General features: G+C 37.4%; 5 protein-coding genes across 5 annotated transcripts; all 5 read left to right on the forward strand.

Annotated features, from left to right (window-relative positions):
• The first annotated feature begins 240 nt into the window (after positions 1 to 240).
• LOC141848495 (defective in cullin neddylation protein AAR3-like) lies at positions 241 to 6,002 on the forward strand. The gene is made up of 9 exons (XM_074736527.1): positions 241 to 455; positions 1,122 to 1,206; positions 1,760 to 1,811; positions 1,898 to 1,973; positions 2,068 to 2,150; positions 3,741 to 3,837; positions 3,957 to 4,002; positions 5,273 to 5,364; positions 5,594 to 6,002. Exons 1-9 carry the CDS (start codon positions 398 to 400, stop codon positions 5,914 to 5,916), a joined length of 912 nt encoding a protein of 303 aa, XP_074592628.1. The 5' UTR covers positions 241 to 397; the 3' UTR covers positions 5,917 to 6,002.
• Positions 6,003 to 6,118: 116 nt separating this feature from the next.
• Positions 6,119 to 11,232, forward strand: LOC141848496 (myb-related protein 306-like). Its single transcript, XM_074736528.1, has 6 exons — positions 6,119 to 6,522; positions 6,666 to 6,816; positions 8,695 to 8,927; positions 9,961 to 10,127; positions 10,237 to 10,366; positions 10,497 to 11,232. The coding sequence occupies exons 4-6, from the start codon at positions 9,995 to 9,997 to the stop codon at positions 11,074 to 11,076; spliced, it is 843 nt and encodes a 280-aa protein (XP_074592629.1). The 5' UTR covers positions 6,119 to 6,522; positions 6,666 to 6,816; positions 8,695 to 8,927; positions 9,961 to 9,994; the 3' UTR covers positions 11,077 to 11,232.
• A 2,825-nt stretch (positions 11,233 to 14,057) lies between these two features.
• On the forward strand, positions 14,058 to 14,857 carry LOC141811559 (transcription factor ILI6-like). The gene is made up of 2 exons (XM_074699580.1): positions 14,058 to 14,437; positions 14,531 to 14,857. Exons 1-2 carry the CDS (start codon positions 14,312 to 14,314, stop codon positions 14,681 to 14,683), a joined length of 279 nt encoding a protein of 92 aa, XP_074555681.1. The 5' UTR covers positions 14,058 to 14,311; the 3' UTR covers positions 14,684 to 14,857.
• Positions 14,858 to 16,693: 1,836 nt separating this feature from the next.
• Positions 16,694 to 17,735, forward strand: LOC141811788 (universal stress protein PHOS32-like). Its single transcript, XM_074699843.1, has 4 exons — positions 16,694 to 16,912; positions 16,995 to 17,104; positions 17,217 to 17,335; positions 17,494 to 17,735. The coding sequence occupies exons 1-4, from the start codon at positions 16,735 to 16,737 to the stop codon at positions 17,564 to 17,566; spliced, it is 480 nt and encodes a 159-aa protein (XP_074555944.1). The 5' UTR covers positions 16,694 to 16,734; the 3' UTR covers positions 17,567 to 17,735.
• A 360-nt stretch (positions 17,736 to 18,095) lies between these two features.
• Positions 18,096 to 22,305, forward strand: LOC141811406 (ent-kaurene oxidase 2). The gene is made up of 8 exons (XM_074699458.1): positions 18,096 to 18,240; positions 18,337 to 18,497; positions 20,061 to 20,222; positions 20,310 to 20,450; positions 20,955 to 21,209; positions 21,304 to 21,462; positions 21,540 to 21,734; positions 21,813 to 22,305. The coding sequence occupies exons 1-8, from the start codon at positions 18,141 to 18,143 to the stop codon at positions 22,140 to 22,142; spliced, it is 1,503 nt and encodes a 500-aa protein (XP_074555559.1). The 5' UTR covers positions 18,096 to 18,140; the 3' UTR covers positions 22,143 to 22,305.
• The last annotated feature ends 118 nt before the right edge of the window (positions 22,306 to 22,423 follow it).

The following is a 22,423-nucleotide window of genomic DNA, read 5'->3' on the forward strand; positions in this document are numbered from 1 at the left end:
AGTTTTAGTTTTATTTTGATGTAGAAGTAGTCAAATTTCAGTGAAACAAAAGTAGGCCCAATCCCACTATATTATATTTAAAAAATAAAATATAAAAATTTAGATTTTTTTTTAATGAGCAAATTGTGGATTTTTTTATGCGTGTGCGTGTGAAAAAAAACAAAGCAACCTCTTTTGACTTTAGTTTATAAACGAAAGCGAAAGCGAACGTAGGGAAAGCGAAAGCGGTGGGTGCGGGAAGAATCTGGAAGTCGTCTCTCTCCCTCTCCTTCTTTCTTTGAGGGATAGGGGCGATCGGGCGAGGCGATTGAGCGTCTTCAGCCCTCGATTCCACGGGCTCGATCTGAGGTTCGTGCTTTCGGGATCGTATCTGTGTCAACCCTAGGGGATCGGGACCATGGAATCGTCGGCGCCGCAGCCATTTGATATCTTCGAGGTCTTCTCCACGTACTCTGGTGAGTGGACAAAGTCCTCCTCGTCGGATCGGCGATTGTCGACATCTGTAAGGATTTGGTTTACTAAATTCTTCAATTTTTGTTTTTGACGTCATAGCTGAGTAAGAAGATATTCTATAATTATATTTTTTCTTTATGAGAAAATTATTATTTGTGGATCCTTGAGCGCGGAAGAGCGTGCCGTCTGTGCAAATCATGTTTCTCATGATGTTGAATTTGGTCTTTTGGGTTTATGTATACATAATATGCATTGTGTACACTGGGAATTCACATTTCAGATTGTCGAGTCATCGGTTTCAGCCCTCATTTATAATGACGTTGCAAGGCATGAAAGGGAGCGATCAGTCTCTACTCGATCTTCTTAGCATTCTGATCGGAGTGTTGCAATGTTGTCCAATTATGCCCAGTTTTTATCTTGAATATAGGCCTCTAGACAATTCCATGTACATTGGTTGACTCTTCATGCACTGAGAATATAATTAGTCTTACTATGTTTTTTTGCTGCAGTGGACTTTTATTTTTCAGTAGAAAAACCTGAACGAAATTGGATTCACTAATGCCATTGGTGACAGAATTTCATAGCATTTGTGGCTATCTTGTTATTTTCTGTGACATCAGAGAATTATGTCAAACTAATTTCAGTGTACCTTTTAATTTTTTGTGCAGATATAATGTCAAAGAGTCAGCCTTCTGGAGAAAAGGCAAGATTAGCTGCATTTTCTAAATTGTTGGAATCTAGAGGTCAATCAGGGTTTGTGCCTTTTGGATAGCTTAAATTTTCATACTCATCTTTGTTGTTTTACTTGCTTTTCCTTTATCTTTGATTAACTCATTAGTTATAAATCATTTTCATATCTAGCAATGCATTAATGTGTTAAAGTGAACACAGTTGTGGAATTGTGAACATGAATCATCTTGTATTTCATATTATTGAAAGTTTACGTTATTTAAAGCAAAGCAACCTTTTTTTACTTGGCTTGTCAGCAAAAAAACATGCTTATGGTTCGATATTTATTGATAACGAATATCTTGCAACATCTGTTTGTCTATTGAAATTTGTGTGACTATTCTTCTGAAGACCTTGTCAGTTTCCTCTCAAAATACGAGTAGTAATAATGGAAAATCTTTCCAACAGTGCTTCTCAAAGTTAAAACCACTGTTTTCTTTCTTGGTCAGACATACTCTAGAAGAAATGCTAAAGGACTGTTCATTGTTCCTTGCAAAAAATAGATATCTATTTGCAATGCCTTAATCTGATGTACTCATTTTTTTATATAGTCCATTTATTGTTTGATTTGATCCAGGGGTATGATATTGGATGAGATCGACAAGCTTATGTCAAGTCTAGATTTGTCTGTAAGTGTAGATAACTGAATATATGATCACCAGCTAATATCCTGCTTGACATTTCTATTAATGGTTGGTAGTATTTTTTTTTGTAGGGAAATTCCCATCAGTTCAATTTGCTTTATGATTTTGTCTTCTTCATTTGTCGTGGAGATGGGCAGAAGAATCTCAGTAAGATCAGCTAGACATTTAGTTACTGTATTTCATACTTTTTATTTTCTTCATGACGTTAAAGATCATATATTTCCTTTTTCTATATCCTCAGCTGTAAATAGGGCGATAGCAGGATGGAGGTTAGTTTTGAGTGGAAGGTTTCGATTGCTGGACCAGTGGTGTAATTTTGTTGAGGTAGGAGGCATTTGTATACTAGTTAACTAATTATTTGCATACCAGATTTATGAGTTGTGCAAATGTGCTTATTTTTTTTTCCAGATTCATCTAATAACTCGAAGAGGCACATATTGTTGCATCTTTCTAATTGCTCTCGAATCTTAGATGGAGAGTCAATAGGACACGTATCTCTATAATTTGGATTAATTATACACATTGTCTCTATTTAGTGATCCTTAAAATTTTGTTAGCTAACTATTTATTCTAAACTCCTAATTAAGAAGACCATGTTAGCCATCACATTTCTTCAAGCAATATTGGATTAGGGGAGGATGAGACCTTAAATCTCTCCAATTTAATATTATCCTTATCTGGCATTGATGTAGTGCTTCAGAATTATCATACTCATGTTTAATTAATATATCATTTCCTAGGATACTAGTACATGTAGTATATAGTTTACTGGTTCACATATACTTCCAGTTTAAATAATTTTAATAATTATATCAGTACTATTAATTCTTAATCTCTGCACTGATAGATGTTTAAAGTGTTATTGTTTGCAGCATTGACCTAAAAGGTTGTTTTAGTAATGATGATCTCTACCCACACCCACTACTTCCATTTCCCCTTGTAATTTCCTTTTCAAGAGAAAGCCAATGGATACAAATGGACAGGAGTAGGAGGCGATGGTAGAGCAATTGGATAGCAATGGAAACTGGAAAGTGTCTTACAGCAACAAACAACAATATGACAAGAGTCTGGACAGGAGTAGGAGGCGATGGTAGGACAAAGGAAAGTGTCATTTCCTTTGCTGCCGAATGATTAAGGCTGAGCAACTTGATGTGATGGTCAGGGGTCATGCCTTGTGCTATATTTTCTACTCTTTAGCTTAGAGGAAGTATAATTATGCAGTATATGTGCATTCCACAAAGTTTACTATCACACTTATTTACAGAAAAATGTTAGATACCTACAAATACGAACTAATCATGTGACCACCTTTAATTTCCTAGTTTGTACATTTGTTCCAAAATGAGGCTGGAAAATGGAAACCTAAGAGGAGTGAAAACTGCTTTCTTGCTTAATTCCAACAACTCTAGAACCATGGAGAGATATCATGGTAACAGTGAGAACCAATGAGGCTATGAACGATGGCATTAGTAATATTAAGAGCTATAGGGCAACTGCATGATTGAGAAACCATTTATTTATTTTCTTTGGCTTTACCTCATTGTCACATGAATTAGCCTTTGATAGCTGAACATGATAGAGCTATAGAATTCAATTTATGGAATTACAGTTGGGCCTCTAGACGTTAGGCCACTTGCCAATACTTCTTTGCCCATGCTGTTATTTCTGTTCCTCATTGATGGACTGATCACCACATCTGAAACTAAAATGTTCGCAGCAAATAAGCAATAGTCACGAGGAATTAATTTCCTTTTAGGAGGACTATTCTCTCACCATAGAAGAAGATCTCAAATCTTAAAAGTTTTGAGTAGACAAAGCTGTAATTCCAAGTTCATTGGTTAATTTTATTTATTTAGGTCTAGTTCAAATAAATTTGTTTTATTGCTCTTAAATAATTTTCTCGATTGAACCCAGATGCACCAACGGAATAGTATATCAAAAGATACTTGGCAACAACTCCTCGCCTTCAGCCAATGTGTTAATGAAGATCTTGAAGGCTATGATCCAAATGGTAATCATTAAATAACTCATATCTTGATATGGGCCTTTAGGTACCACTAAGAGTGCATATCATATGTGCATGCTGCAGACCTCATTTAGTATGACTGATCTTTGTCTTTATTCTTTTAGGTGCTTGGCCTATTCTTATAGACAATTTTGTTCAACACATGTACAGGTTTGTTACTTTATATGACCTGCTTTGTGATGGTTCCAAATTATACATCAGTAAATTCTTGCTCTCATGTCATGTTATTAGAAGGTTGAAATTTTCCCCCGTTTTGGTGTTTGTTTTCTGCATGTTACTTACCTATTACTAAGTTATTGATTTGCATGATCTGGTTTAGGTGGCAAGTTTGGTTGTAATTTATTTCCCTTTATCTAATTCAAACTAAGTTTTGCTACCACAACTTGATTTTTGTCATTAAATGGGTATATGCTGTTGGAATTTTTGTTTTTTGTTTTAAATGGGTATATACTAAGTTACCTGTATTTTAGAGTGCCTTTTTTCCTCTTCTTCCTATTTAGGATTTCCATAGAAGAAAATTAGAAATTTGGACATTGAGAAATCTAGAGGGTAGCGTTACAATGACAGAAAGTAATATTCAATCATCTGTATGGTTAGGAGCTGTCTTTTTATTGTTCTACTTGCATTCAATTGTTTTTGCCCATCTTATTGTGCATTTATTTAGACTCTTTTCTACAAAGTGGGTCTGGTAGGAAACTTTTATATATATTTACTACTAGGTGATTGAAAAGTTATTTTTCTTTTTGATTTGGCTACTAATGTTTGAGGCTGCTATCTAGATGGTCGACATTGTTTATGCTGGTTCTTTTTGTGTGAACACAAGGGCCTTCTTACATAAGATCTTGTTGGAAAACTAAAATGTCTATATAGGAAATTGTTCAGATGATATGAATTCACATATTGGTGAAGAAATGATCAATTTGATGGAAATCTGTTACATTTTTCCAGGTGTACACATCGGCACAGAAACGACAATTTTGTACAAAATCTAAGAGTGACAATATATTACCACAAAAAATTACCCTTTTATTCTGGACATTCAACATAATAGAGCTGGTAAAAAGTAATTAACCAATAAAAGAGGCGTCAGCAGCATGCATTGATAATGTGATTCTAAAACATAGCAAATTTATTCAAATTTTTTAAACAACATAGATTTTGATTAATGTGTGAACTTTAAATTACTTCTTTACCTGATCAAGTAATTGTTAGGAAGCAATTGGTATGATATTTTTGTTATCCTGAATCGTTCAATTGCTAAGGAGTTTTTTGTGCTTTATTAATATCTTGAGGAAGCAAACATTGTCGTTCAAGTTTTATGTTAATTCTTATATTAAATTCTGTTACTTTCATCAATGATTATTAGCTTTAGTGCTTATTTAGATGACTCAGGCTTATACAATTTCATACCAAAATGCAGAATCAATAAATCAAGTGGTCAGCATGGCAGCACTGAGGATTTTACTTCTGCCGATGCAGACAGACAATCTGGCATCTCTGAATCTTTCAGTGGTAATAACCCCAATTTTTAAGCAGAATTCAGATGTTTAGCAAAAATAGTAGGCTCATGTTATGCTTATATTTAAGAATGAATAGAAAATTCTGTTTCAACCTCATATGCAAACATACTTGACACCACACTAACCACCACCGAAACCAATACAAAAACTTTAACGTTTCTTTATCTTTATGTTTATCTTCTGATGCCATTGGTAATCATAACTCATTCCATGTTTTGCAGGATTGAATTTGCACTCTGGCTCGAGGAGGAAATCAAAATATTTAGAGGTTTCTAAAAGGTCAGACTATGACTATCTGGTGAGACCTAAGCGAATAAAGCAGACTTCTTTTACTGGTAACCTTGGTCTTCTGGATTCTGGTCTGTCTGTTGGTATGAGTAATGGTACATTGGACAACCAAGATGGCACGAGTAAACACAGTGCACATAATTATATTCATACTTTGGTTTGTGCAGTGGGCGAGAAACTGTTCAAAACATCAGCAGGATCCATCTCTTTAGGTTGCAATTTTCATTTTGATCCAAAAGCGAGGGTTTACATATGAGATCATTTTCTAGATTTAATCATATACCATATTACATTGTACTCTATGTTCGATTTTTTGGTAAATTTATTTAAGGTGTAAACATCTGTTTGCATGGTTGTAATTAATGTCTGAAGAACAGTGGCACAATTTATTAGAACTACCCAAAACTAGTTCATTTATCTGCACCATGCCTGGCTAACAGAATAGTTTACGACATATTTAAACTACGCAACTATTTTATATTAAAGATAGATGTTAGAAACCCATTTAAATTCTGGACCAGCCCAACCCACATGCACGTCTTGCAGCTTTAGGGCTTGATATATTTGTCCTCCGATTCAACCTTTGTTTCCCTTTGAATGAGCAATGTCTATGCTAGTGCTTCCTTCAAGTCTCCTCTCCCAAGGATTTATGAGCCACAGTCCTTGATGATCGCCTTGCCTTCCCCATCTGCCATGGTAGGTTTTCCTACATTGCAAGCACCTGTTACGGTATAAATTTGTATGTTTGTGTTGAAATTTTAGTCAAGCAGTGCCTTGTCAGCGAGGAATTTTTGGGATTGAAGCAAGGAATAACGTTCAGGAATAGAGTGCCAAGATAAGCAATTGGAGGATGCAGAGAAAGGTATGCACTTTTTCTCTCCGTTAGTTCAGATACTGCAGATCAAGTTAGTATCTCTTATGATGATTTTCCATGCTTTCGATATATTTCCTTTTACTTTATTTACTAGAACATGGTTCTGATGGATTTTTTTGCCCTTTGTGAAGTACAATGGTTCTGCTAGGAAGCCTAGGCTCTGTGTTCTTCTCCAACATACAATTGTATGCAATGCTGGTCGATGATCAAAACAAGAAGATTCTCTTCTACGACAGCACATTGCAGAAATCGATTCAGGAAGATCCTCCATGTACCAACATTGTAAGTAAACACTATTGTAATGGGTTGCCTCCCTTGAGAATTCATTGTGTAGTCACTCCTCTAGGGAGACTCTTTTGTTGTTCATTAATGTTCATGGCTGCAGTCTTCCTTATTGTATCATAGTTAAACACTAAACAGGACCACAATTAAGTTATGTAAATAAATCAACATTATTCCCTTAAAGCAAATGGAGTACAAGAAGAATGCTTACTACGCAATGGAAAAGAATTTAAAGCAGCTATTTCCCAAGGGCCTTATGCCCATTAGTTTGATCTTTTGAGTCAAAAGAGTGAATACTAGTCAATATTGTCAATATTGGTCATGACTCGTGAAATTACTGTTTATTTAAGAAGATAGTTGAAAAAGTAAAGTACGTTGTATGAAACTGGTTCTATGTTTTTGTAATTTTACTAATCTTGTCATTATGGCAGGCGTTGAGGTGATAATTCAATGTGTTCGTTCAGTGGGATCAAAAGGTTACATGATATTTAGTACGTGAACAAGGTTTTAGACAATATGGATAGCTAATTTATACGTTATGCATCTTGCACTGGAATTAGCTAGGGTGATATACAAATGATTCTTTAGAAACATTGATGCATAACTGTTAAAATTAGCCCTCAGTGTCAATTCGGATTGAGTTGGACTCGAGTTGGACTCAAGTCAACTCAGATTGCATGAGACTCGAGTTGGACTCAAGTCACACAAGACAAATTCGAATTTGATTAAAAGGTTATCATGCATGAGATGCATGATCATTAAAAGCTGCATGATCTTCCTTAAAAGAAGAGAAAGATTGTCATGCATGAGATGCATGATCTTCATTAAAAGAGGAGAAAGATCTTCTGCATGAGATGCATGGGAATTAATAAAATATTAATTTCGGAATTAATATTATATTAATTTCCCCTTTCATCCATTATATCTCATGGTGGGATATAAAAGAGGGTGAGAGACTCTTGATGAAAGGGTTGTTGGATGCTCTTGCTCTTCCTCTTCTTCTCTTCTTCCTCTTGGCCGAACCTCCTCTTGTGGCTAGTACCACAGTTTGGTTCTTCTCCATCTCAGTGTTCGTGTGGATACCGTGGAGGCGCGAACACTCTGATCGTGCTGAGATCCGACGACCTTGAAGGCAAAGAGTTGCTGTCGGGATTGCGAAGGACACGCATCGAAGGTAAACTCGATTCTAGTAGGTAGAATCGTCAAACGAGTATGTTTTTCGCATGGATCTTCTGGAGGGATCCTGTTTTCCGCTGTGTTATATGCGGTTTAATCGGTTTTTCGCGCATATAGATCCCGACAATAACGTGATAACACTCATGCCAAGTGCCCCTCATCGCTGACCCCACGGTGAGATGAAGGGAGGTAAATCAAATACTGAGCGACCCACTAAATGGGAGGGTTTTTTGCCGCAGCTGCGACTCCAACTCTTGCCCATTGATGCAAGTCTACCACTTGGTTGCCAATTCAGCTACGCCTTGGATGGTGCACTTTCAGAATAGTTTAAGATTTTTAAGATGTATGGTGTCTTGATGTTATAGTAGATACTATGTTGGAGCACATGTCATGAGATTTAATCAACAGCTTTTCTTGCTATCACCTCTTTGTTATCTGTCATTGTTGAATCTCACATTATGGACCTGCTCATGCAATCCTATGGATCTTGGCTTGCTATCTTTTGTGGTTTGTTCATGTTGCCCTGTACTGTTTTATACTTCAACTGACTCATCTAGACAGAGTTACTATTTTTGAGCCTTTTATGATGCATTGATGAAAATCCAAAGACCTTGTTACATTGAATTTCGTACTACTGTCTCTATGTTTGACCCCTTGAGTTGTTTGACAAGTTCTTATAATCACACTGGTATTTGATTGCAGGAAGCTGCTCAAAAGGATGGAGAAGAATTGATCAAAGCGTGCAAAGATTTGAACATATCTGAAATATCCTCTTACGCTCGTAATGGTTGTACGAGGAGTGAAATTCAACTCCCAATTTTGCAACATGTGTGGTTAGGTGAAGAATGTTAATCTGCGGGGCACATGCATAAACTTGGGGGAACTGACAGCTAATTCAAATAAAAAGATTACATTTCGTGCCTCAGTTCCATCAGGTCGGTCCTCTCTTAATTAAAATTTCACAATTCAAAGTTAATGAATTTAATACACATTTATGACCGAAATATTTAAAATGAGCTCTCTTTAATTTCCTCACGCGCTGAAGATTAATGCATGCATGTTCTTGTGCGTAGTGCCTAGATTTCTTTTGATTCCACTACCACAGAGATATTGATAATAAAACATGTCCTTGCTCAAGATTATTTAAAGGCATCTGGTAAAGAAAAAAAAGGAATAATTTACCGAACACTGCCTTTATTTTTAACTTTTATCAAATTGTCTTAGTTTTCTGAACTTAGTTTTAGTTCATTGGATTATGCTTGATTTTCTTTTTACCAAACACTTGCTGTGTGTGATTCAGTAAATTTAGAAAATTGGAGCATGATTCGTTATTAGAGTGTGATCTAGTAAATTCCCCCCAAATTAATTCAACTTATTAAACAAACAACCATGATCTAGTTTGAAGCTTGCAATAACTCAGCATGGTCTGTAAATGTCAGTGACTTTATAACCAGAGAGATAACGCATAGAAAATTGACGACATGGGAAACGCCCAATTATGAATGTTGCATTTTTATAAATTTATATGAAAACTACACGAGAAATTAATTAATTAATATATATATATATATTAATGAATGTGCTAATAATCAATTACCAGAAAGCTAGAAGAGTGGCTTCACAGAAAATCTGTCCCGCTAAGAGAAATTAGAAGAGTAGCAGTAAGGAAAGATTTACAGCTTCATCATTTTTGGTGGCACTGTTAACTGCAGAATTGTTAAATCAGAGCTCTTCAATTCCACATTGAATGGCTGCGGTTCTTTGAGGCAGCATACCCATCTCATTCCCTCAATTGCAATTTTCAAGCTGACTTTATCTTGAGATATTGATACCAAAGGCCTCACTAAATGCGCCCATCTGTCTTCTTTGACTCCTATTCCCTCTCCTTATAACTCCACAAACTGAGTTAAAGCTTGATCTTTTCTTTACATTTTGCGCAAGAATATATATATATGTATATTGATTTAGAGATCAAGCTCCACGAAGACGAAGTAAGAAGAAGATGGGAAGGCCACCTTGCTGTGACAAAGATGGTGTGAAGAAGGGACCTTGGACACCAGAAGAGGACATCCTCTTGGTCTCTTACATTCAACAGCATGGTCCAGGCAATTGGAGGGCTGTTCCTACCAACACTGGTCTGTTTTTTTTTCCTTCTAAATTTTATTTTGTGGAAAACTATGATTAATTCCTTTTTGTTGTGCTAGCTGATCTTGATTTGCTTTGAAAATTAATTTATATCTATAGGTCTGTCGAGATGCAGCAAGAGCTGCAGGCTTCGGTGGACTAATTATCTGAGGCCAGGGATCAAGCGTGGCAACTTCACTGATCAAGAGGAGAGGCTTATCATCCACTTACAGGCCCTTCTAGGCAACAGGTAATTTAGTCACTTCTGTATCAGCTCTATCCAAAACATTTAAATTTTAAGAAAAAAAAAACTGGATCTTGCTTTTTTTTGTTTGCTTGCTTGTTTGAAACAAGAAGTGATTTGGTGTTATTTGAAACAGGTGGGCAACCATAGCTTCTTATCTACCGGAAAGAACAGACAACGATGTCAAAAACTACTGGAACACGCACTTGAAAAAGAAACTCGAAGACAAGCTTGAAGGAGGCCAGGATTCGGTGCCTGCTCACCACCCCACGCCTAGGGCCAAGGGTCAGTGGGAGATGTGTGTCCAGGCCGACCCCCAAATGGCGAAGCGAGCGCTCTCAGAGGCCTTGTTGTTGGAGAAGAACTCCTCTAGTGATGCCGCGAGCAATTATGCAGCAAGCGCCAAGAACATAGCGCGGCTTCTGGAGGGGTGGACGAAGAGTAACAATAGCAGCAGCAATAATGCTATGCTAAAATCTATATCGCCAAATTCGGCGTCGCTGAGCCAGATGAGTGCAAGTAGTGCCTCCAATTACTTGGCGTCGTTGGAGTCACTCGACTCGTTTGGGTTGGAGGATCAAGCGACTTCTGTGCCGGAGGGGACAGCCCAAACGCCGCCATTAGAGCTGCTGAAGTCGTGGCTGCTTGATGCAAATGTCGGCGACGAAGAGCACCAAGAAAGTTTCCTCAGCATAGTGATGGATCAAACTGACTAAATTTAAATGATCAGAATACTAGTTTTAATGTGTATCGAAGCAAAATCTGAAGTTGGAATTTTGACGACTGTCGAAAGAGAAATTTTTATAGCTTTGATTTGGATCTTGATTTGTTTCATGCGTCAATTATGTAGTTACTGATCTACATGAATATTCTTGAAAATATTTAAAATTTAGATTGTAAGAACCATATTGAGAAGTTGATTTAATAAGTGATTGTAGCTTGTTCCAAGTGGAGAGGGAAATGATGAAGCAAATTGGAGGGTCCAATTAATTAAATGAGTTTGATTGATCACGACACTTCAGCAACTCCACGTGGAAGTCGGCCAAATAAATTCATTCTAGAAGATGAACAAGCTAAGAGACAATTGTCTTGTGATCTAATATTTGGAATTTTACATGCTATAATATTGCAGGATAACTATATTCTTTTTTTTCCAAAATAATAAATTATCCTTTAATATTTACCCCTTGATTAATATGATACAAAAGTATTAGTAGGTTGCCCCCGTACAGTGCAGCGGCAAGACACTTAACAGGATATTTAAGTACTCATTTATGGTTTGAATCCTAGTTATAATGAAAAATTCTAGAACTTTTCTATAAAAAGTGGTCGTAGCTCCGAACATGTGGCTCTATACGGTGGCAGATTCCACTTTTGCAGAAGAAAAGGTAAATCAATGTTGCCCTGTAATTGATCACGACGGAAACAAGATATCTAAGTACTCGTTCGAATCCTAAATCTAAAACTTTAATTATTAGATGAGGAGTCATCTGTACTTTCAAATTTATCTAGTGGTTCGAATCAAGAGAAAGTTGTCCATCTCGAGACTAATTGAACCCAAGGCCCAAATACCCTATTTATATAAAAAAAATACCCTTAATCAAACAGCAACGTCCCGTTATACATACTGTGAAGTGGATAATCTAAAACAATAACAAATCAAATAATCACAAAAATCCTTCATAATAATAGGATTAGATCATATTAATAATGTCCAAACTTAACTTGGCAAACAAGCAGCTAGCTAGCTGACCTTCACCAATATTTCAAGAACTAAATTAGAGATCTATAAGATTACTAGAGTTCATTCCTTGAGATCACAACTTAGCTTTGATTTGTAGAAAAAAAAACGTATGTTTTAACTGAATTTTCTCTTCGAACAATCCAGATTGTCTCTGTGGATGATCGATGAGGCTATATTACTGACACCTGAGAGGTTTGTATTGGTTATTTTCTTAGCAAATAAATTCTCTTGCTTCAATTTGTTACAAGAACCACCTTGAGCAAATGAGATATACTACTATCAAGTGACATGCCTCTACTAACCTTCATGCTTACAGAACTTTGACACTTCCTATCAGTGCCCTCCAAGCTTGAATTTTATGCTATAAAATATATAGGGTGTTCACAAGGATTCATTTCTCGCTTGATGAAGCCATTAGCTATAAGACGATCTGCTGGCCTCTTGTTAAATCGGTTGTACTTTGTTGGTCAGGGCTATGTGATATATGAATGACCATGTCCAAACAGCAACAGTTCGAGTATTTACTGTGTATTCACATGATTCCAGATCATGCATTGGTCAGCTAGGCTCTGGGAGTTGTAGCTTTGATCTTATGGCTCAAATTTTGCCCAAAAGTTAAGATTCTGATTGATATTAGCAGGCTGTCTCATTGCTCCTCCATATGTTAACGACTCTTTTTGAGTTTAATATGTAGCTGACAAGGTCAGCTCAGTGATCGTGTGTTCCTGTTCCATGTTGGTAGATTCCCTTGGTCTTCTACTCCTCCTAGTCATGAACCTTTGAATGACTGATCTTGCTTGGAATTATGCAGTTTCAGAAATAAACATATCCCCAGATGTGTTTTTTTTAACTAGCAAATGTTAGTGTTCATCTTCTTGCATCAGCTGTATTTTATCCCCCAATGTTAATCAATGATCCTCGTGCCTTCTGTAAAGACCTTGCTGCAGTATGATTTAGCTCATGTGCTCCTTGGTATGTGCTGCTGCTGCCCAAGAATCTTCAGAAAAAATGCTCTTCCTTTGATCAGCTCACTCAGAATACCAAAAATAGTAAAGGCTTTCTTCATCTATGGACATAGTTCACCATTATTTTACTCAGGAGAGCCAGTTTCATCATGGATATTTATCAATATTCAAACTAAAAGGAAACGCGTGCTCAGTCAAACAGAGTAATCTCGAAGGATACAGAGATGCAGACACCAAACCTTTTTTTTCCTATATTTATTTGCCGCAATTGGCTGGCTAGCAGAGAAGTACATCAGTTATTAACACTATATTCCTCACTCTCTTGTGGATCTGCAGGATAGTTTAGCTTTCCAGATCTTTTTGGAAATCAGCAGGTCCATTGTTTAAGTATTTTGCTTGGCTAACTATACTTGTAGATCGAATCCTAAGAAGTCTCCTTTTTTCTCAGGATCAGAACAGAAGAATCTACAAGGAAAAAAAGAAACCTGCAGATCTTTAACAATCTTAATTCCTTTCTGCTTTTCTTGATTAACATCACTTCGCATTTGGTTTCGAAGTAGTTTTACTTTCTTGAAGACATAAAAAAAAACCATAAAGACAGCGTGATGGTATTCAATGCTTGCTTATCTTGGCACATGCGATTGCATACTGGAAGAGGACAGGGCAATATGGTTTGCATGCTAAAACTTGTGAACATCTCAAGTGAAAGACAGACAAGCTGTCATGTCGTGGGGCATGCGAAGAAGATTTTGCTTGAATTGGATGTTCTTACACTCTTCTTCAAATGCAACAACTAGGGTTACTTCTATTGCAATTTGCCATGGTCCCAAGCTCTCTTGCTCGCTTGCTTCCCACAAGGGACGAGCCCTCTAAAGTCTCCTTGATCCATGTGTGTTGGTGCAAATATTTTAAACCTCAACACAACGTGGTCTGCGTGGCTTCTCCTGACACAAGTCCTTCGTCTTTGTCCCTTAACTGAGGCATGCACTTGGCCTCCATAAGAGCCCTAGCTACTCGAAGATAGATGCACAAAAATGGTGGGACAGCATGGCGGATCCTTGGTCTTCTCCTTCTCTACTTCGCTATTTATACTCGGCACTCGTCCAGTTGTTCCTCCCATGCAGCCTTGTCTTCCCCATTAACGCCTCCGATCCTCTCTGTATCCTCCATTAACTTCGCCTCCAACAGACACTAACTGCCGCCCCTGCCTCCCGAGTTCCTCTTCTGCACGTTCTCGTATAGATGTCTGCCAGGAGGTCGCGTTCGAGGCAGGCGGGCGCGGCGAGGATCACCGACGAGCAGATCGACGACCTCATGTCGAAGCTCCAAGCTATTCTTCCTGAAGCTCGGCTCGGCCGCAACGACAGGGTAGGTGCATGCGAGGCAACTCGGGGATCTTGAATTCGCGAGCTAGCTCGATCGGTGATCAGTTAAAAGACTAGTGTTGCATTGTGGATGCAGGTGTCGGCGGCCAAGGTCTTGCAGGAGACTTGCAGCTACATCAGAAGCTTGCACAGGGAGATGGATGACCTGAGTGAGAGGCTGTCGGAGTTGCTCTCCACCACAGAGATGAGCAGCGCGCAGGCCGCTGTCGTTCGGAGTTTACTGATGTGATGATGCAGTTAGTTTCTGAGGATAGATCGAGCAAATAAACTGAGAACTAGATTGGATTAATTAGCTCCTAGATTTCTTCTACGTATTAATGCCTGAGTGTTCTTCGATCGATGTAGCGCTGCTTGATTTTTCTTTCTTCTTCTTCGCATCGATGAGTAAATTAAGTTGCTTCTCCCCAGCTCCAATGCCAAAATAGATTATTCTATTACAAGCTAAGAAGGAAGCTCGATGATGATTTGTGAACTGAAAGATGAGAAAATTAAGAACTCGATCACGACCAGTCTCTCTCATTTCATTCCTCGAAGAGCTCCATAGGGCATCACAATTTCAAGGACGATGCCCATTTGCGACGTTACAACATCAAGTAAAACAAAACAAAAAAAAAAAATCTACCTCTTTAATCTTATATTTTAAAATGAGAACACTTAAAACTGTACTTGTATATTAAAAAAGTTCAACATGAGGTTTTAATTGCCTTGAATAAACTAAAATATCTTTAATGTTGGTGCGGTGCAAAATGATAGTCAATAGATTTTTGATCATCCATTCTATTGGTAATTAATAATATATAATAAACAAGATGAGCATGTTTTCAGGAAGAAAATGACTTTTATTTCAACCCTTTTTGTCTACCCAACCCATCTCACTTAGTCTACTTAGGGCCATAAACAAATTAATCTGAGGCGAGCTATGTGATGTTCAAGTTTGTTTGATAAATCAACCAAATCAAACTAAGCAAAATTCAAAAGAAACTAAACCATAGAAATAATTGTTAAGTTTGATTTTGTGTCTTTGTTATGATCGCTTAGTTTAAACTTTAAGTTTGGTTCAAGGTGGTTTGAGCTTGGTTTGTATAAATGTTATCGAACTCTCAATTCAAGTTTGTTTAATTGTTTAAATTTTTTACATTTTGGTTATTTAGTTGCTATTAAGTTTGATAATATATATTTTTTTATTTATTTAGAGCATATTAAAGAGTTTTGTTGATGAATATGATTCATAAATATTAATGAGTTCAGTTATTTGTTCAATTTAATGAGTTATTCGAACTTATTTATTTAATTAATCTTGTATATTAAATAAAATAAATAAATTCTTACCCAATCAAATATTAAATTTATTCATAAATGTTCAATTCATTTACAACCCTAAAGTCTTCTCATTGAATCACTCAATCTAAAAGGAAGGGAAAAAATATACAGATGATAACTAAGACTTCAATGTAACTAAATCAATTAAGATAATTGATGTGTCCTAATTTTTTTAGAAAAAATTAATTGAGAAATTAGTAAGTATACTTTTCCTGTTCATTGCAATATCTTTTTTGCTGTTTTTTTAGGTAAAAAGTATTTATGATGATGTGTGTACGTGTACATGCATAAGTTAATTACAAATGAGTCATCGTCATGGGTTGCTTATGAAATCGAAATACAATTATTTTATAGATTATATTAGAGATAAAAAAGATATAATTTCATGCAACGACCCTAAATAATTGAGATAATAAGAACAAAACTTGACGGTGACATAAATGACTCTCCTCATTCATCACAAGAACATGCAAAGAATAGTTGATTTAATTTGAGAAAACAATAGTACTGAAGCTAGAATTTATTAAATCCTGTAGCAGACAGACAAAGTTTTCACAATCAGTGGGCGGGGAAGATGTAGACAACCACTCCCAAGTCGATCGAGATCTTATCGTTCGTTCAACATGTGTCGTTTCCGAATCATTTATATTCTCATCTTCATTGGCACTACTGCACTCTCATGCTTCCTTGTCATTCTGCATTTCGAGCAGGGCCAACGCTTTCTCCTTGTTGCCCACAGACCTAACAACATGCAGGAATATATGCGATAAAACTAAAGAAGGCTAAAAGGGACCAATCTCAATGCGAAAGGATCCAGCTCAAATATTCCTACACATCTCTATCCCTCCTCTTTTTCTTTTTTGATTCCTTGCGAGCTTGATCGATCGATCGATGTCTGTATATATAAACGAGAAGCTACTCCTAATCAGTGCACTTAGAATTCAGTAAGCGATAATTGGCATGGCGGGGCAGAGAAATGTAGGTATAGCAGTGGACTTCTCTCCGTGCAGCCAGGCGGCGGTGCACTGGGCGTCAGAAAACCTGGTGAGAGGAGGCGATCGCGTCGTCCTCGTCCATGCCGTCTCCTGCTACCAAAGCGAGCAGGGAGTTATTAACCTCTGGGAACGATCCGGATCGCGTACGTATATATATATATACATCTGTTTATAATTAATCGATCTACACTCTTAGCTAATCAACTAATAATCGTTATATATAAGCTCTCATTCCATTGAACGAGTTGTGCACTCCCAACGTCTGCAAGCAATACGCCGTGGAACCGGACTCTGAAACCCTGAAGCTGTTCGATCAAATGGCCAGCCAGAAGACAGTAACTAAATTGAGCCTATTTAGACACTTTCGATCTTTCTCTATCGCTCTCAGTTTGACTAATTTGTTATGTATGTATGATTTCGCGCTCCCTTCGACGGGGTAAATTAAAGGTTGAGGTGGTGGCGAAGGTGTACTACGGCGATGCGAAGGCCAAGCTCTTGGAGGCCATCGAGAGGATCCCGTTGGATTGTCTCGTCGTCGGAAGCAGAGGACTCAGCAAACTCAAGAGGTCTCTTATAACCCCGTTGGATAAAATCAATCACCGTCGCTATCCATCACTCTGTTTGTAGAACAGACTGAATTAACACTTCTGTGTTGCATCGTTTTCTTCTTGGGACATCAATTGACCAGCAGCTGACGCGTACCTTTCTGGTTGTGGATTTGCAGGGCACTTCTGGGAAGCGTAAGCAGCCATCTGGTGGCCAATGCTCTGTGCCCTGTCACTGTTGTTAAGAAGTAAAGCGAGTTCTCTTCTCAGTTATCGTTTAGATAACGATACGTATGTAATATATTTCAGATAGTTAGTTTCCTGGTGCTGTCAGTAGTTTCAGCTTTTAAAAGTGTGTACGTGGCGACTGATGAGCCATGCATGTTTATATACCTAGTTTATAGAAAAACAACTTTTACTATATCTGAAAGAAAAAAAATAATTATGAATTTACTCATTTATAGCAATTGTTTAAAATATAATTTATAGTAAAGGGAATATAGCAGGGATGCTATAGCAATGGTGCCATGCATCTTCTTTTGTACCGTAGCTAAAAGATTATCTCAATGATTTGGCGTTTCAGTTGTTTGTAGCGTATCGTCCCGTTATAAAATTAGAATATTTTCCTTTTGAGATAATAAATTAAAAGATTGAATAAATAAATGAGTGATAAAAAAATAAGTAAACAGAGCTTGAGTGACGTGTTTACGATACTGCCCGTCTCCGTCGCTCTCTATATGTCTCTCTCCTCCCCGATGTAATAAACACACGAGCAGGCAGAGTTGGGGCAACCAGCCCACGGCGCGATCCGATCCTCGCCGGAGCCATGACTTTCACGGCCTTCGCCAGTGTCGCTGCCGCCATCTTCACGGTCTTCATCCTCTTCAAGTTCCTCCGCCGCAGTCGCGTTTCCAATCTTCCGCCGGGTATAAACTTAACCCTCTATCTCCGCTGTTTTAGCATTTTCAATTTCTTCTTTTGTGCTTGTTTGTGGATTGATTCGGAGATGTGTGGCGGTGTAGCTGTCCCCGGATTGCCCTTGATTGGGAATTTGCTCCAGCTGAAGGACAAGAAACCTCACCGGACGTTCACGAAATGGGCGCAGATTTATGGCCCGATTTATACCATCAAGACGGGCGCTTCCACTATGGTGGTCCTAAATTCGACTAGCGTTGCCAAAGAGGTATTTGGTTAAATAGACTATTCTTCGCTCTTGAGGTTTTGGTTCGAATGCTAGTTTAGAAATCTTGTTGGAGGTTTGAAGTGACGGGTGATAGACATATGGGGAAGAGTTATTTGATGGAAATGACTTGTATAAACTAAATAGGAGTTAATAATCGAAGTATTCTGTATTAAATATCGGAGATTTGATTGATTGATTTGATGAATTTACCTCCATTTGCATTTGAATTTGAATTCTTCTTTGTCACTGTCAAACCTAATATAGGAGAGAATATTTGACCTGGGTGTTACTTTTGTGACTCATCTTCAGTGAAAAAGTCAACCTCTAGAGCAGATCACCACCCCACACGGTGGGAATAAAAAGTTGGAGCTTGTTTTAAGTGGGATCATCTGCATCTCTTTTAGGGTCAGTTTACTCTAAAAAATGGACAAGTGAATGGATCGATAAACAGAACTGATGGAGATTATCTAAATTATCTTTTTTCATTTTCCCATCCACTCATGCTTATTCATCCATCCACCTTTTTTATCCTTTAAACAGACCTGAGAAATTGATCTTTCAAGTAGATCGTCTGGTAAAAGTACCTTCCAGTCAATCATGAAAAATTGATTTTCCAGAAGTTTCAAAATAATGGTACAAGATTTTTTGTGATTAAATATTGAGTATTAGCTCTCTTTTGGGTTAGCTCTTGGTAAGATTCAACTAGTTATTTAACAATCTTATTCCTTATGATGTTTAGCTAATCTAAGTAATAATTAAGGTGAAAAAATGGCATGGTCCTTATTTATCCATTTACTCATCGATCTAAGTAATAATTTCTTAGCTCTGAGTCTTTTTTCCCTTTTTATTTTGACACCAAAAAGAAATCGGCACAACGTTTCATCAATTATATTCATATTATCTCCATGTTGTGCATACCCACTCCAATCTTGTTGCTAGGTCCTGATTAGTAATGATGGTCCACCTATGATTAAAAAATTGTTACTCAGGAGTTCTAGGGCTTTTTTGTTCCATGATCAAATTGTAATAGAAAGATTTGTGATCCTTACCAATATTTTTAAACCTATCATAATTATATTGTATGCCTAGTTGGAAAAAACTAGGATTAATCTTATCAAATTAATATTGATGTCAAATGTGTAGACATAAGGAATGTCAAGCAATAAAATCGAACTAATTTGAGAGATTTATAGTCATCATATAAGTGATTTCAAGATGTTTGCTACCGATCACAAGAGAACGTACCAATGGTCAATTTCATAAGAATAGATTTTGCTAATTGATGCATTGGTATTGAGGATATGCAGATATATTACTCCTATAGCTAGGAATGGTGAGGCACTTGTTAATGACATTTACATTTCAGCTGAATGTGAGGTTAATGTTGATAGTATGTTTTACTGATAAAAGGGATTTGGGTCCTAGGTATGGATATGCCTGCATGCATAAAATGGCACAATTTGTAAAACCTTGCCTTTCTTAGTTTTTTCTTCATTGCTTAACTAAGTTTGTTTCTTCTTGCCAGTTATAGTACTCCTGAGCTGTTTTATGAATTCTTCTCAGGCAATGGTGGCAAAATATTCATCCATCTCAAATCGGAAATTGTCGAAGGCATTGATATTGCTCACTTCAAATAAACGTATGGTTGCTATGAGTGACTATGGAGAGTTCCACAAAATGGTGAAACGCTATGTGATGACTAGTTTGTTAGGTGCAAATGCTCAGGTATACAAGCCAAAATTATCAAAGTATAATTTCTAATTCTCTGTTTAGTAGCAATGTGCTCTAACTTATTATTTTATGAAACATCAGAAGCGAAACTCTGGTATCAGGGAGACATTGATTAATAATGTGGTAAAACTTCTGTATTCGGATTTGAAAGATAACCCTAATGATGCGGTAAACCTCAGAAAGCCATTTCAGGCTGAGTTATTCCGATTAGCCATGAAGCAAGTAAGTCCATTTGGTTCGTTTTTTATTTTGAGAAATGTAAAAGGCCTGTGCATTTCTGATGTAACATGTGCAGTCACTGGTCACTTCTATTATATTTATGAATGCTGTGCTAGTAATTTATTCTTATCCATAAGAGTATGAGAATTCCTGCAAGCCCGTAGTAAGATTGAAAGAGTTCAAATAGTATCTGTATACTATGAACATGAACATATTTATGAATTTATGCTTGTAATTTGTTCTTGCTTTTAAGAGTATGGGCATTCTTATTTACAATTTTGAGGCCAATATGACTGCAAACCAATTGAAAATTGAGATGCCACCATGTAAAAGTAACAGTAATGGAATTTCTGCAAGCCAATCTCGAACCATTTTCACTGTACTATGGTTAGCTGCCGCATCTCTCTCATATCTCCCAGTGCTCTGCTACTTTGCTATCTGCATCGTATATGCTATATGTTAAGTATAAAAGAAAAGTCTTTGTTGTATTAACCAAAAATTTTGCAGGCTTTGAATCTGGAACCAGAATCCATTTATGTAGAGGAACTTGGGAAGGAACTTTCAAAGGAAGAAATATTCAATGTGTTGGTGGTAGACCCTATGATGGGTGCCATAGAGGTGGACTGGAGGGACTTTTTCCCTTACTTGAGATGGGTCCCTAATCGAACCTTTGAAATTAAGCTGAAGAGAATGCTCATGCGCAGGGCGGCAGTGATGCAGGTTCTGATTACAAAAAGAAAGAACAGTAAACAATCCAAAGAGGTCCTGCTTATCTATTTCTTTTTTGCACAGAATTTGTTTGTGACTATTATTTTTAAAAATCAAATGTCACAGAATCTGAATATTCAAACTGTAGGAGATAAGCTGCTATTTGGACTTTCTGCTGTCTCAGAGCACTTTGACTGACGAAGAGATCATGTCATTAGTATGGGAAGAGGTAATTGAGGCATCGGATACAACTCTAGTCACAACAGAATGGGCTATGTTTGAGATATCTAAGAATCCAAATAAACAGGTAGTGAATTTTTTTTTTTTGGCAAAATGTAAATGTATGAATCACTAGCACTTAATCATGAGACTAATTCTCTACAGGAACGTCTCTACCGAGAAATTCAACAAGTATGTGGATCTGAAAAGGTTACCGATGAGCATTTGTCACGGATGCCCTACTTGAACTGTGTGTTCCATGAGACCCTAAGGCGTCATTCTCCTGTTCCGATAGTACCTCTCCGGTATGCCCATGAAGATACCCAGATTGGAGGATTCAACATCCTTGCGGGATCTGAGGTGATGAAAATTCCCTTATGAATCCTCTAAATTATCGCTTTGCTTTATTACTCAACAGAGCTCACTTCCAAACCACAGATTGCCATCAATCTCTACGGATGCAATATGGACAAGACGCAATGGGATGAACCTAATGAATGGAAGCCTGAGAGGTTCATGGACAGCAAATACGAGCAAATGGACATGTTTAAGACAATGGCCTTTGGAGCTGGAAAGAGGATTTGTGCCGGATCTCTGCAGGCATCGTCGATTGCATGCACTGCCATCGGGCGTTTAGTGCAGGAGTTCGAGTGGAGGCTGAAGGAAGGAGAAGAGGCTAATGTCGTCACTGTTCAACTCACAAACCTTAAGCTCGAACCTATGCTTGCATACATAAAGCCCAGAAGCACCAACGATGTATGCTTTTGATAGTCTTAGCGTTTACCTCCCTCCGTACCCATGTGTTAAACTACGTCGAGATATGTGTGTTTGAGATGCGACTCCAAAGGACATTGGTGATGGATGATGAATATAAATAATAGCATACTTTGGCTGCTTGTAATAACTTTAGTCTAAATTGTTTTGAACTTTATTGTTAGGGGAAAACACCTTTCTATTTAACCACCATACCATGCCTTAAGGGTTGGTCATCTAGCCCTGGGGCATAGCTGAGTTGGTTATGACGCAGCAGAGTTGCAGAAAAGGATTAG

The sequence above is a fragment of the Curcuma longa genome, chromosome 17, assembly GCF_044706935.1.
Source record: "Curcuma longa cultivar G26 ecotype Majalengka, Jawa Barat chromosome 17, ITB_CL_G26_1.1, whole genome shotgun sequence".
Classification (NCBI taxonomy): domain Eukaryota; kingdom Viridiplantae; phylum Streptophyta; class Magnoliopsida; order Zingiberales; family Zingiberaceae; genus Curcuma; species Curcuma longa.

Coding starts and splice junctions, on each gene's coding strand:
- LOC141811406 (XM_074699458.1), top strand. CDS start 18,141: ATGACTTTCACGGCCTTCGCCAGTGTCGCTGCCGCCATCTTCACGGTC. Junction 20,223..20,309: donor TGTTAGGTGCAAATGCTCAG/GTATACAAGCCA, acceptor ATGAAACATCAG/AAGCGAAACTCTGGTATCAG. Junction 21,735..21,812: donor ACATCCTTGCGGGATCTGAG/GTGATGAAAATT, acceptor TCCAAACCACAG/ATTGCCATCAATCTCTACGG.
- LOC141811788 (XM_074699843.1), top strand. CDS start 16,735: ATGGCGGGGCAGAGAAATGTAGGTATAGCAGTGGACTTCTCTCCGTGC. Junction 16,913..16,994: donor CTGGGAACGATCCGGATCGC/GTACGTATATAT, acceptor GTTATATATAAG/CTCTCATTCCATTGAACGAG. Junction 17,336..17,493: donor GGACTCAGCAAACTCAAGAG/GTCTCTTATAAC, acceptor GTGGATTTGCAG/GGCACTTCTGGGAAGCGTAA.
- LOC141811559 (XM_074699580.1), top strand. CDS start 14,312: ATGTCTGCCAGGAGGTCGCGTTCGAGGCAGGCGGGCGCGGCGAGGATC. Junction 14,438..14,530: donor GGCTCGGCCGCAACGACAGG/GTAGGTGCATGC, acceptor TTGTGGATGCAG/GTGTCGGCGGCCAAGGTCTT.
- LOC141848496 (XM_074736528.1), top strand. CDS start 9,995: ATGGGAAGGCCACCTTGCTGTGACAAAGATGGTGTGAAGAAGGGACCT. Junction 10,128..10,236: donor GGCTGTTCCTACCAACACTG/GTCTGTTTTTTT, acceptor TTATATCTATAG/GTCTGTCGAGATGCAGCAAG. Junction 10,367..10,496: donor CAGGCCCTTCTAGGCAACAG/GTAATTTAGTCA, acceptor TATTTGAAACAG/GTGGGCAACCATAGCTTCTT.
- LOC141848495 (XM_074736527.1), top strand. CDS start 398: ATGGAATCGTCGGCGCCGCAGCCATTTGATATCTTCGAGGTCTTCTCC. Junction 456..1,121: donor GGTCTTCTCCACGTACTCTG/GTGAGTGGACAA, acceptor TTTTTTGTGCAG/ATATAATGTCAAAGAGTCAG. Junction 3,838..3,956: donor TGAAGGCTATGATCCAAATG/GTAATCATTAAA, acceptor TTATTCTTTTAG/GTGCTTGGCCTATTCTTATA.